Raw genomic sequence first — 12,994 nt, 5'->3', positions numbered from 1 at the left:
CTGAAAATCTACGCCATTTGTATTTTTCAATCCAAAAAGAAAGTAGTGGAGCAACGTAAAATACTAATACACTAAAATTAAACGAATTTAATGTATACTTAAAAAGAAAATATTATTATTAATTATAAATTATAATACCAAAAGTTAAAACAATGATTATAATTTTTACAAATACAGAGTGATTCGGTTCAATCAAAAGCATGGAATTATTGCAAAAGTTGGTATACCTGATCGCAACACACGGAGACACAGAGCTCTTTGGTGTATTAGGCGGTGTTGTGTTGTGTCATTAATGGAGCACTGTGGATCGACACAGTGTCGGTTGTGTGTCTAAATGGGAAACACACATCACTCTTTTTGACAGTAGATTTGTGAAGTGTGAAAAATGGTGATGGCTGCATCAAACATGAGTGGCCACATCCAAAAACAACTTACAAGGAGTCTTGAGAGAATATTCGAAGAAGCACATTTGAGTGGTGAACTCAAACTTAGTGGACGCAAACTTAAAGACTTTCCAAAAGTCAATAAGTCCGGCATAAAATACAATCTCTGTGATACTATTATCGCTGGTAAATAATTTGTTTAGCCTTGTAGATTAATTTATTATATTTACTAATAATGCATTGTTTATTTATGTGTTAATCAGGATCACTGCTTAAAGAAATATCAAAAATTATTACTTTAAGGGTTTTTTTAGAAATTCACTGCTTCATAAAAAAGCACAGTCAAAAAATAACTTCCTATAGAATATCTGATCATACTTTTCATATTTTCGTGAATAATTTTCTATTTGATGAAAGAAGCACTTGCGATGGTAAAAATAAAATTGAGGCCGTACATTTCTAGTTTATAACAATTATTATCTCATGTCTGATGTTATAAATAACTTTGTAAGACATCAATTCAATTTTTTATCTACTTTTAACGACAAAGTGTGAGTGTAAATAACTCTTAAGAAATGTTTGGCATTGAACATTTAAAAAGCTTTCTATTGACAAGAGCATATCATACTTACTGCATTGAGATAAGTAGTTTATGACGTACTGCGGAAATTGTTTGAATATTGCTTAATCCTAAAAAGGGATAAAACTCATTAGAGACGTCATTTCTTCTAGAAAGTTTTAATAAAGCATAATAAAAATTGAAAAACGATTTAATTAATGCTCTTTACCATTTAAATTTTAAAAAGCTTTTCTATTATAAAATTATTACATATAGAATATTTAATTTCTTTTTTTCATATTCCACAATATTTGTTTTTTTTCTTGAACTCATTTAATTAGTTTCATGAAGTGATGCTCTTTTTATCAATAATTATTAACTACATGATCATTTAAAATTCCATAAAATTTTCTGCAGCATTAATTATGCGAGAGTTTTCATATAAATAGAATTATCTCAATCGTTAGTGTAAATAATTATTAGAACATGTTTTATGTTCGTAATTATTAGATGAAACTTGTACATGCTCATCTTGAATATAATTTTTTAAAGGATAAAAAAACTAACATTTCACTATCTCGTTTATTTTAGATTTATCGAAAAATCGATTCAGCGAATTACCTGAAGAAGTGACAGAATTCCAGTTTCTCGAAAAGCTTCATCTATATCATAATGCCATACGGTTTATACCCGACACGATAGTGTTATTACAGTCTCTAACCTACCTCGATCTTAGGTATACCAACACACCCAACAGACATCGTTATTTCTAAATAATGAAATTATGGAAATAATTATAAATCATGTTCTTCTTACAGTCGCAATCAATTGACAGTTTTACCTCGGGAAGTTTGCGGTCTTCCCTTGCAGATATTACTTGTCGCTTATAATCGACTAGAAGCGTTACCTGAAGAATTAGGCCGTATGACAGCGCTTGCTGAACTAGATGTTGGGTGTAATGAAATCTCTACTCTTCCATCTAGAATAGGAGACCTTCCTAGACTTAGAATGTTGGACCTTAGGCACAATCTTCTAGTACAATTACCTATAGGTAATAAAAATTATATCTTGAGCTAAATGACTAAGTGTTCAATGTTAGTCTCTAATTTTCATGTTTCAATGTTTCTAGAATTAACATATCTCAGGCTTGTTAAGTTGGATATAAGTGGTAATCGTATATCAGTACTGCCTAGTGAGTTGAGGAAAATGAAAAGTCTCATCGATATCAAACTAACAGATAATCCATTAACATCACCACCTGCTTCAGTAAGAATCATCTAATTAACTATTTAAAAAATATGCATTGAAATTGAAAATATTTATCAGTGAATAATTCAATTAATATAAAATACTCGAGACAGTAGTCTGGGAAAATCAATTATTGTATACAATTAAAGTTGCTATGACAATTTTATTCACTGGTATCTATCCTATGCATTGATTGGTATATTGGCATTTACAAGTGATTAATATATTCCATTGTTCTTTCGACAGTTATGTGCTCGCGGGCGAACACATATTTTCAAGTACTTAGAGAGGCAAGCAATGAAACACGAGAAAAATAGAATGGGACGAATGAAATGTAATCCTTTAGAAGCTCGAGGGCACACAACTCTGGATATGAAGTCACATAAACGATACTATGCTGACAATGGATATAGTACAAATGACGGCATCGACAAACGGTGGTCGCAGGAAATACATAGTGACGTGAGTTAAATTCCAACTTCCTTCGACTTGTTTTTTTGTACTTACAATTGCTATGTAATTACCAGCACGCATTTCTTAGCTTTATTTTAGGACTCCTTTCACTTATTTTATTTCATACTGTTTTTTTTTACCACTTTAAATTCGTTCGGTTTGGTCTCTTCAAGTTTCCTTTGAGTTCCTTTTTGTTTTTATATCCCTTTAAACATTTTATTTTCACTTTCAAAGTATCTTTTTCGACTTTTTTTTTATTCCATACATAATCATAAAGTAAAAATTACCCCTGTCATTCAATCCATTATTATCGTTGAAAATTTTCAACTTGAACACATATTTAGGGTGGAGATCTTCAAAAACGATACCAAAAGAAAAAATTAGAAAGGAGTGCTTCAGAAATCGGTGTTGTGTCAAAAAAATCTGTAAGCCCAGCACCTCAAGATAATTCTCTATCACTAAGGTGAAAATTTTTTTATTCTATTGTAAATAATACCATAATAACATGAAAATTAAACTAATGAACATAAATATTTTTTCTTCAGCCATTCTGAGTCAATATCAAACCAACAACAAGTAATTGGTGTACCTAATCATGCGTATAATGATGGTTTAACTCCCATTCTGGTCAATTCTGATGAGAAAAAACTTTCTAATCACACTCAAACATACAAGTATATAATCAACAGTTTTTTTTTCTATGAATAAATATTTATTATCCAATACAGTAAGAAAATTGATAACAATTTCCATCATCTGCTAATTTTTTCAGAGAGTACAAAGAGGCCTTAAGACAACAAAGAGTAAATGAAAATTCAAGCGTTTACAGATCACGAGATCAATCTTCTACAATAAACAATGACTTCCATTCTAGCTTTACCAGTACAAGTACTCCAAATGAATCATGGACTGAAAAACATTCGTTTAATTCTGAAAATAGTAATAAGAAAGATTTACAGAAACCAAATTTTCCTAATCTCATATTGCACAACTCATCAATAGGAAATAATGAATATCAAGTTAATGGAACAGCTGACGAAAAGTATTTAGAGCAACCTTACAAAAAACCTACATCACCAACAAACCCAAACAACGAATACATACCAAGGGTGCCAAAAACTGGAGTATGTTATGTTGATGGTAACAGTGAAGATGTAAATAACGGAAGCTCTAAAATCTGTAAATCAACTGTGTGGAATAATAGCAATTCTGAAGCATACACATTTACTATGAGGAGGGAATTTGAGCGTGCCAAAGAAGAAGCAGATTTGATCGATCAATTAAGAATAGTGAGTAGTGTTTATTTCATCGAGATAAGATAATGCCTATAAAGATAACATTTCTCATGTCTGATGCTTTGTTTACAGAATATTGAAACGAGACTAAAAATGGCTCTTCCTAAGGATTTAGCACCTGCACTAGCTGATGGTGTTGTTTTATGCCATCTTGCAAATCATGTCAAACCTCGGTCTGTTAGTAGTATTTATGTTCCGTCGCCAGCAGTGGTAAGATTGTTTTTTATAAAATTTCTATTAATACAAAATTTTATTGTAATATAACATTAACTAGTAATTTTCGTTTTTCAGCCAAAGTTACCGATAGCTCGATGTAGACGTAACGTGGACAATTTTTTGGAAGCTTGTAAGAAAATAGGAGTTGACGAGGTAATTTAAAACTATTCAATTTTGTATACATTAAAAAAATTATCATACATGTTATTAAATTGTACAGTTTTCATATTCATGCATGACTCTAACAATCACATTAAACATTATCATTTATAAGCTTTCATCCAAGACAGATCAAATTTATTTATGTACATTCAGTTCTTATACATACATAATCTTCTTGATTTAGACATATTATCAGAAGAATTCATTTATTTGTGTTACGCATTTATTTTTGCTATTATTATGGATTTATTATTTATTACTAACAAACAAAAAAAAGTTCATGCTTTTTCACGATATTTAAAAATAAACGTAAACAGGTCACCCCTCGAGTCAACGACTAGGCCTAGAAAGCTTTAGGCTTCTGTATCGATTAAACTATTCACTTGAAAGCGTTTTTGTGGTCTTTGGGTTTTCTAAAAAAGATGTTGAAAGAGGGGAATATCTGTTATTTCATTTACATTTATAGCAGTAGCATTAAAAGGAAATGTCTATATCTATCAAATCTCCTTAATTTTATATGCTCAATAGTGATTACAAAATTTATTATCAATGAATATCAAAAAGTTTTATGGATGGTGAACGATTTATTAAATGTGTATGATCACAGCTCATTCCCATCAAGCAATTCATTCATGAGTTTGGGAAATTAATCAAACAGTTAATATCGTTTAATGTTGTTTATACGAAAAATATTTAACATTTATATTTGGAATATAACACGAAATTATCAATTAGTATATTACCTTCCAACAACTACTAGTCAGTCCCGAAAATGTATTTTGCATAAGTTACATGGAATTTGTTAATATTATCATTGAATCAAAAAATGTAAGTTAGTCATAAAGTCAGTCTTTATTGCATGCATGTGTAGTAGAATACATCCTAACTGGAGCGTGTAACTGCTTTTGTGAATTAATTTGCTCTTCTCACGAGAATTTTAACTCGAGCTTTATCACAAAAATGTTTAATATTATTCCATTAAAATTATCGCATATAAATAGAGTTACAAGTATTATTTGGGTGACATTAATAGTGGAGTATAGCTATCATAGATTTGGTAACTAAAATTAGACCTGTTTTGAATTATTTAATATGTTACTTTATGTCCGCTTCAATGATTAATTATGGTTTTATATTGATACTTACTTAATTATTGTACTAGAATGACCAGTGCAATCGCCCTATCAATGATCTGCGAGTATGAGTTTTTACTAGATCCTTTAGAGTAAAAATAAAATAAGTATAAAATCTTGTGGATAGAAACTGGGACTGAGTAGTATCGTTGTTGGTTGCAGGAGGTGTTAATGGATGCGGAAGCAATCATGGATGTGGGTTACATAAATTCTTATGGGCTGAAAGCACTAATGCGTCTCATATCGACTCTTCTTCTTGTTCATCGTGAAGATGTTTGTGAAGAGAAAAATGTGGGCACAGCTAGTAGAAGGAATAAGGATCGTGTTTTATCAGCAATCCTTATTTTAACATTCTTATCCAGTTTAATCTTACTATACATCTTCCCAATACCTAATTGAGTACCTTTTTATTTATTTTATCTAAAAGTTTTTTTTTATTGTAAAAGATAATTTGGCAAAAACTTTCTATGGAAAAATTGTGATTCGTAAAACTAAAAACGTAATGACGACTCTATAATCGCGAATATTAAGCAGCTATAGATGAATATTTTTTTATTACAACAATCGTTATGATTTTTTGTGCATTTTGAAGAAACTAGAAAAGACTTAAAAACAAAGTATCAGATTTTATAATTTTATATCTTACAAATAATTTTAAGTAACTGGCAGCAAGTGTCATTCACTATTTTTATCTAAGTGAAATAGCATTTAATGAATAGATTAAATAAAAGTATTTCTATATTACAACTGCCTGATGACTTTTACAAATTAACAAAGTCAGGAAGTCGTTCAAAAATTTGCGGAAGCTTTTAATTATTTATTATATCAATTCTCAGGGTTTTGATATCATTTGAAAATAATAGTACTTATGAGTATTTTTACTTTTACAAAGCTTTTTCTATTTTGCTAGTCGTTATATTGTATTAAACTATTTATTATTAAGTCGGTTCTAAGCGACGCTTTATTGTCTAATAATTCTGAATGATAATAATGGCAAGCTACAACTTGTAATGGACGACATCATTATAAAACTGAGGAAAAAGAAACATTGGAAAATGTGATTATATGGTACTTCATCAAATTAAACGCTTTTAATTATAAAAATAAAACAAATATTGCTTATCTATGTATTATATTTAATTATGAATAATAACATGCATCGTGAATTTTGATTGTTAACTATTATTTATGCTATAGATTGAATTTTGGATAAAATTTGTACTATGTATATTAAGAATTTTGTACTAGCTATAATAGTTTATAAGCAAAAAAAATTGTTTATTGTATTTCTTTAATTTCTACAGTATTCAAATTTATATTCAGCAATTGTATTCGAGTTTATTTAATTACAGTTATTATTTGTGATCAATAAAATTGTGGAGATTTGATAGAATTAGAATTCAGATTATGACAAATTTAATAAGGCTTTAAAACATTTTATTGTATAATAATGAAGGGTTTCGATAAAATATTTACTTGATAATCCAAGGTTGTAACTTTCCACCGAGGAATATACTGCATTATTAATAACCCAAAGTATTGTAATAAAGATATGCAATATATTTAACAAGTATTTTATTTTTTGAATTTATTTATGTGATAAAATCTTTTTATATGAACGAAATTTCTTAACTGATAATATCAACAATATTCAAGAGAATTAAAAAGAAATATTTGACAAATTTTTTTTTTTTCAGAATTTAATTTGCTGTGCCAGTGATATACTTGAAGGAGGACGAGGTATGGTTCGAGTAGCAGTAACAGTAGCTGAATTACTACAATTTCATCAAACGCGATCACCCAGCAACAATTCATCGTTATTAACGTTAAATAACATGATGAATTAGAAGCCAGATCATATATATTTTTGTCATTATTCGTAATATTAAATATGTACCACTGTGGAGTACATTTTTGCAAACATGACTTAGCGCAAAATATTTACTAGGCATAATCGTCAAATTATACTCATCAAATTTATTTTAAATCGACTTTTATAAGAATGTAATTATACTTAAAAAAAATATAACCAAAAAACAAACGTCATTTTATATGGATATTATAAAAGTATTGTGAGAAACGAATCAAATTACTTAAACATGAAATAAATTTACTTAATATTTAATGAATTTTGTTTTTTGTTTACTCATTATATTTTAAGGTATACGTAATTAAAAAATGATTCAGTCAGCATAACTCGAATGTCTATTTTATTGAGAGAAATCATGACATGACTAGTTTTATTACTATTTAAATAATTAATAAAAATATTAAATATACATAAATACATAAACAAAGAAAGTATGTATCACAGACAACATTTTTCAAAATGATTTAGATGTTAAATATGTGAACGTAGTTTATATTAAAATTGAGTGACACATTTTAATTTTAATTAATGAAATATACATATATATATATGATGAAAAATACTTTAGCAATTAAGAGATTACATGCACATCCAAAGGCTTACAAAACCTATTTTTAATGAGAGCTCTTTTTTTCAATAAAAATATAAGATTTTTATCTCTTAATTGAAATTATTATTTATACTATCTTTACAACTAAATATAACATAACCTTTTTTTTATTTAAAAAATTAATGAATATGTTAATTAATTTGTGCATGTAGTCTATCAATTGAGAAAACATTTATAATGTTCAATCTAAGTATTTTTTCGATAACTTACAACACAGTAACAATTCCAGGTGTATAAGATACTGTGTTTTGCTTTGCAACAGTTCTTTTGATAATATTCAAAGAAAAAAAAACTATATAGTAATATTTTCTAAGAAATAATCAATATTAGTGATATAAAGCATGAATTAACAAAAGTTTGTATTTTTTGTGCATTAAAAAATGTAGAGAGAAAAAAATAATAATTTAAACTGTTACTGTTGGAAACCCATTGTCATCTGAATGAAGATTCAGATGGTCTATATCTGTCATTATTATGACGATTACTCTTACCACGACCGCGAACACGATTACGGCGACTATGATTATGTTGATAATGATTATTATGTCGTCGTATATCACATTGTTTTTCATTTTGTACATCACTTGATGGTTGTTGAATTGAATTTTTCTGCTCCATTACTTGATCGTTATTATGAGGCGCGGTACTCTTTAATAATAATAGGAGAATTGGTAAATATATTGCGATTTATATTCTATTAATTACTTGCTTTTACTTACTATATTAATGTTGCTTTGTGCAGAAAGAGATGTTAGACTTGGACCAGCATGTATGTTAATCGATTGCACTGCGTCGATGGTACTATTCTCAGTTCTGAGCAACATCTTTATTTCTTCAGCTTCTGGATCAATAATTCCACCCTGCTGTTGCTGGTGCAGAAATAATCTAGACATTTGTTGTTGAAGTTCTTGTAATTCTGGTGTTAAAGCAAATTCAGTTGCTGATTCTACATCAATTGGAGGCGGTGCGGAACACAAGTTCTTCACATCACAGCTTATAGGCTCACGACAAACAGGACAGCTGGCCTATTAAATATTATTATTCAATTAGTAATTATTTGGAGGACTAGTTACTAATTTTCTTCGAATAATTAAGGTTATGAGAAAGTTAAATAAGAAATTGTTACCTGAAATTCTTTAGCAGAATCTTGTTGCCACTGGGGCAACTTTTCAAACTCTTCTTGGTAAAAACGTTCCGCAGCAGTGACATGAGCAGCAAGACAATATGAATGAAAATAATGATAACATTCGGTCTTCGTGAATTTATCACCGTCTTGAAATCCATAGAGACAAATAGCACATTGATCCGTTGGTAGATTACTTTGTGTTAAATGTTCTCGAACTAACTAATTGTAAAGGATGAAATATAAATTAATAATGAAATATGTCATATAAAATACAAATGTAAAATACTTTAGTAAATGTTTTACCTCTATTAATTCGAACATTACTGGCTGACCTAAAAAGTCTTTGCATTTGTTTTCAGTCTCAGTTTGAATAGTTTTTAAAACGTCATCATCTAGTCCTCGCGGATTTCTCAAAGAAATTGTAGGAGAAACATCAGGGTAACCAGTTGGGAGATGAACCACAAGAGTAATACAAACGTATTGTGACTGAGAATCTTCTCCTGTTGAAGGAAATACCAGAATTTCTACCTGTTCAGGGATACCATTTTCATTCTTTTTAACTCGTAATTCATTATCCAGGAGTATAGCACAAAGAGCTTCAATTTCATCAGTTACCCTGAAATAGGATTAAGCAGAGGTACAATAAACCTAATTCGAGTAAATAGTTTCTTGAATCGTACTGTACTTGATTTACTATTAGCCTAAGAATTATTTTTACTCTAATAAAAAACAAGTAGCAGAGAAATAAAAATAACTGAACATTATTCAAACAAATTAAGTATCAGTTCATACCTTTCATCAACTATTTCCTTGGACATATTAGATGATTTTATAGATATACTTGAACTTTTGATTACGATGAGTATCTCAAATATTTAACATTAATTTCTAGATTGAGAAATGTTTCTAAATCACTGATCTATACCTGTAAAATTTATAAATTTCAATTTTTTAAATTTTTAACTTGTATTCATAATTGATAACAAAAATAGAAAAGCATAAAATAAAATTTGATACAAAAAAGTATAATTTATTATTTTTTAATGTATTGATTCGAAGACGAAACTAAAACGTTATAAATTACATCCAATAAATTTATAATGAATAAATAAAATATCATTTATGATACTTTTATTTTATATCATTCTATTAATCTATTAGATTTTATTATTTCTACACAAATTAAAGTTCAATTGTTTCATTAATTTCCTTCATAAGTCACCAGACTTAATAATTTTCATAATTTATCCAATTTTTTGTTCAATTATTAACAAATTAATTACATAGAACACGTCTAAATGTAAAAAGTATGAGCTGAAATTAGTTTCAAAATTTGTTTACGATATTTTTATTTAAAGATTTTATTATTCTACTGTTTAATGTAACGATAGATTATTATTATTATTCACCCTATTCACTATCCAACGTTCACAAAAAGACGATAACAGAACCGATAATATTCCCTGCAAATAGAGAATGAATACAAACTTTTACACTACACAAATTCGACCAATACCGAAAAAATCACGAAAAATTTGTTGTAAACATTTAAGTTGTGAGAAATATAATTTTTTGTGATATTCTAATGGAAAATAACGAATGAAAACAGTACAACTTGCATCAAACTTTTCGCCTTCAGCGATAGTCGTGACACCTATACTACTGTCATGTGAATTTCAAAAGATGGCACTTGCGCAATTCGATGCAAATATTCATTTCCGGGGTTTAAAAAATAAAAAACATACAAACCAGGAATATTAGTTTTAAATAATTTCTGAAACTTGTTAATTGATAAATTATAATAATTTTGATTAATATAGTTCGTTGAATTAACGTTTTATTTAATTTTTCTCGAGTATTTTTTTTTTATTTCAATCATTCTTAAAAATTCAGAAGGTATCATACACCCGGGTCCATTAATGCCTGGGCTGTTATCTATTGAAGATAAGTATTATACCGATATTACGACTTTGTAGTTCAAAAAAAAAAAGATCAACATGTTAGCGTCATTTTTATAACGGAACGAAACTGTTGGCATCATTACGGCTTTGGAATATAATGCATCTTTAAAATTATTTTTAATGAATAAATAATATGTTTGAAATAAAATGAAGTATACACAATATTTTACAAGAGGTAACTGTATATAATTAGGAAAGATTTAATAGAAATCAAGACAGAATTAAGCAAATCGTCGTAATCCAAATATTGTTGATCATCCAATGCTTACTGACTGCTTGGTGAGTGTTGTCAAAATCAGTTTTTATGTAAAATTAGTTAATATTTATTTATGTATTTAATGAATCATTAATGCATAATTTTTTTGTTATTTTTATTACAAATTGGAAGTGACAGGTACAAGTAATAAAATAATCTACTTGAAGAGATAAGACTGCTATGTAGACAGATCTAGTAAAGTAGTAGTGAACGTAAATATCACACAAAGTAGATTAAGTACTAGTATACAAAGCTAGTGCACACGAATTCGATGGCAATCAGTAATCACCCAACGTGAAATGAAGCGTTGGGAAGTGCTTTCCTGAATTTCTATATCGTTTTATCTCAAGTTTCGACAATAGCTAATCCGTGACATAGCACCGGAAGTAAACGAGAAATTTTTATTCGATACACGTAACTCGTGGAATGAGCTTGTTTCGCTTTTACGACGATACGAGTATATTTTATCAGTGCGGATAATTACGACTATTTCTCTCAGTCTTTTATATTTATTTTGAATTAAATGTACTAATTTCAATCAAATTAACAATTGATCAATTATTCAAAAAAATTTAATGAATGAAATTCCGTATGAATGATAATAAGTCATGAATAAGATTTTTTAATAGTTTTTTAACATACCTAAGTCTTTATCTTTAACAGACGAATTTTTAATTTTTTATCCATTTTACAAAATTAGAAAAAAATTATAAAATTTATTGTTTCGCCTTGAATTTATCATTCATGATTAGAAAAATAATTATAAAGAAGATAGTCAGTTAATGAGTTATAGAAGATTTTATTTCCTACTATCTTTTTCTAATTATTAGTAAAGTAGTCATGTCTGCAGATAATGATAAAGAGTCGAATTTAATTTTATTATTTAGACTTAATCTCTGTCTGCTTGGCGTCACTTAATTTGGAAACAATTAATTAAGTTCCAAACTGTCACAATAACTTACAGAGATATTATCTTCATATACCTATCTTATTTATATTTAGTGATTCTCATACGATATTGATAAATCAAATAAACACGATCATGGAAATTTTATTTCAAACAATCTTGAATTTTTATAATTTATGAATTTAAATATTTTTACATCGGTCAATTAACAATTAATTACTAGAAGAAAATCATAACATCAATTGGGGAATGAAATTTACAGAATTTCTAATAATTGTTGTTTAAGCTCCGATTATATTTCTGTTAAATTCAATATCCAAATCAAGTGTAGATAAACTAAAAGTACCCCAAAATGATCTTTAGCAAGTAGGGGCGCGACTAAGCTCGTTCGTTCACTCCCCGGCGCCATTTTACGTTGATTACGATGCGGTTAGCTCCTTCCAAGTTCCTTCAACCCCACATTGTTGGCACTCGACGAAACGGTAGCCACCACCCACCTATTAGAACAAAGCAGCCATAGACACGAGACTAGAGAATCAAAAGAGAGACAAAGAGAACTATTACTTGCCAACATCTTTCCTCTTTTCCTCTCCTAACTTATATGATAGGTTTTGGCCAACGACCTAGCGAAAGAAATACTTTGTCTTCTTTGCCAATATTTATCACGTACCATCAACAATCTGAGGTGATGTACCATTTCGATCGGTTTTTTGTCGTTTAACACAAAATGTTTTTCCCCACTACAGCAATTTATGATGAAAATTTCTAGTTTTTCTTTTATTATTTTTATCGTTTTTGAGACTAAGTATTAATAA

At 28.6% G+C, this 12,994-nt stretch overlaps 2 protein-coding genes across 4 annotated transcripts; one reads left to right on the top strand and one right to left on the bottom strand.

The window, feature by feature from the left end:
• Positions 1-30: 30 nt before the first annotated feature.
• Positions 31-7,574, top strand: Lrch (Leucine-rich-repeats and calponin homology domain protein). Of its 2 annotated transcripts, none has more exons than XM_035082908.1 (11): positions 31-569; positions 1,534-1,678; positions 1,761-1,993; positions 2,072-2,208; positions 2,437-2,652; positions 2,988-3,106; positions 3,189-3,317; positions 3,416-3,932; positions 4,011-4,148; positions 4,230-4,307; positions 7,147-7,574. In XM_035082908.1, exons 1-11 carry the CDS (start codon positions 386-388, stop codon positions 7,294-7,296), a joined length of 2,046 nt encoding a protein of 681 aa, XP_034938799.1. In that variant the 5' UTR covers positions 31-385; the 3' UTR covers positions 7,297-7,574. The 2 variants fall into 2 exon arrangements, with proteins under 2 accessions (XP_034938799.1, XP_034938798.1); XM_035082907.1 differs by lacking the exon at positions 7,147-7,574 and adding an exon at positions 5,612-7,007.
• A 247-nt stretch (positions 7,575-7,821) lies between these two features.
• Positions 7,822-10,697, bottom strand: LOC118066654 (E3 ubiquitin-protein ligase RNF25). Of its 2 annotated transcripts, XM_035082855.1 has the most exons (6): positions 10,465-10,697; positions 9,848-9,980; positions 9,359-9,671; positions 9,056-9,274; positions 8,649-8,954; positions 7,823-8,577 (listed from the first exon to the last, which is right to left on the bottom strand). In XM_035082855.1, the coding sequence occupies exons 2-6, from the start codon at positions 9,871-9,873 to the stop codon at positions 8,362-8,364; spliced, it is 1,080 nt and encodes a 359-aa protein (XP_034938746.1). In that variant the 5' UTR covers positions 9,874-9,980; positions 10,465-10,697; the 3' UTR covers positions 7,823-8,361. The 2 variants fall into 2 exon arrangements, with proteins under 2 accessions (XP_034938747.1, XP_034938746.1); XM_035082856.1 differs by lacking the exon at positions 10,465-10,697 and having other exon boundaries at positions 7,822-8,577.
• Positions 10,698-12,994: the final 2,297 nt, after the last annotated feature.

This window comes from Chelonus insularis, unplaced genomic scaffold, assembly GCF_013357705.1.
Source record: "Chelonus insularis isolate UGA/USDA-ARS -01 unplaced genomic scaffold, ASM1335770v1 contig_352_pilon, whole genome shotgun sequence".
NCBI classification, from domain to species: Eukaryota; Metazoa; Arthropoda; class Insecta; order Hymenoptera; family Braconidae; genus Chelonus; species Chelonus insularis.
Note: the sequence above shows the minus strand (reverse complement) of the source record. Positions and strands in the feature narration are given on the sequence as shown.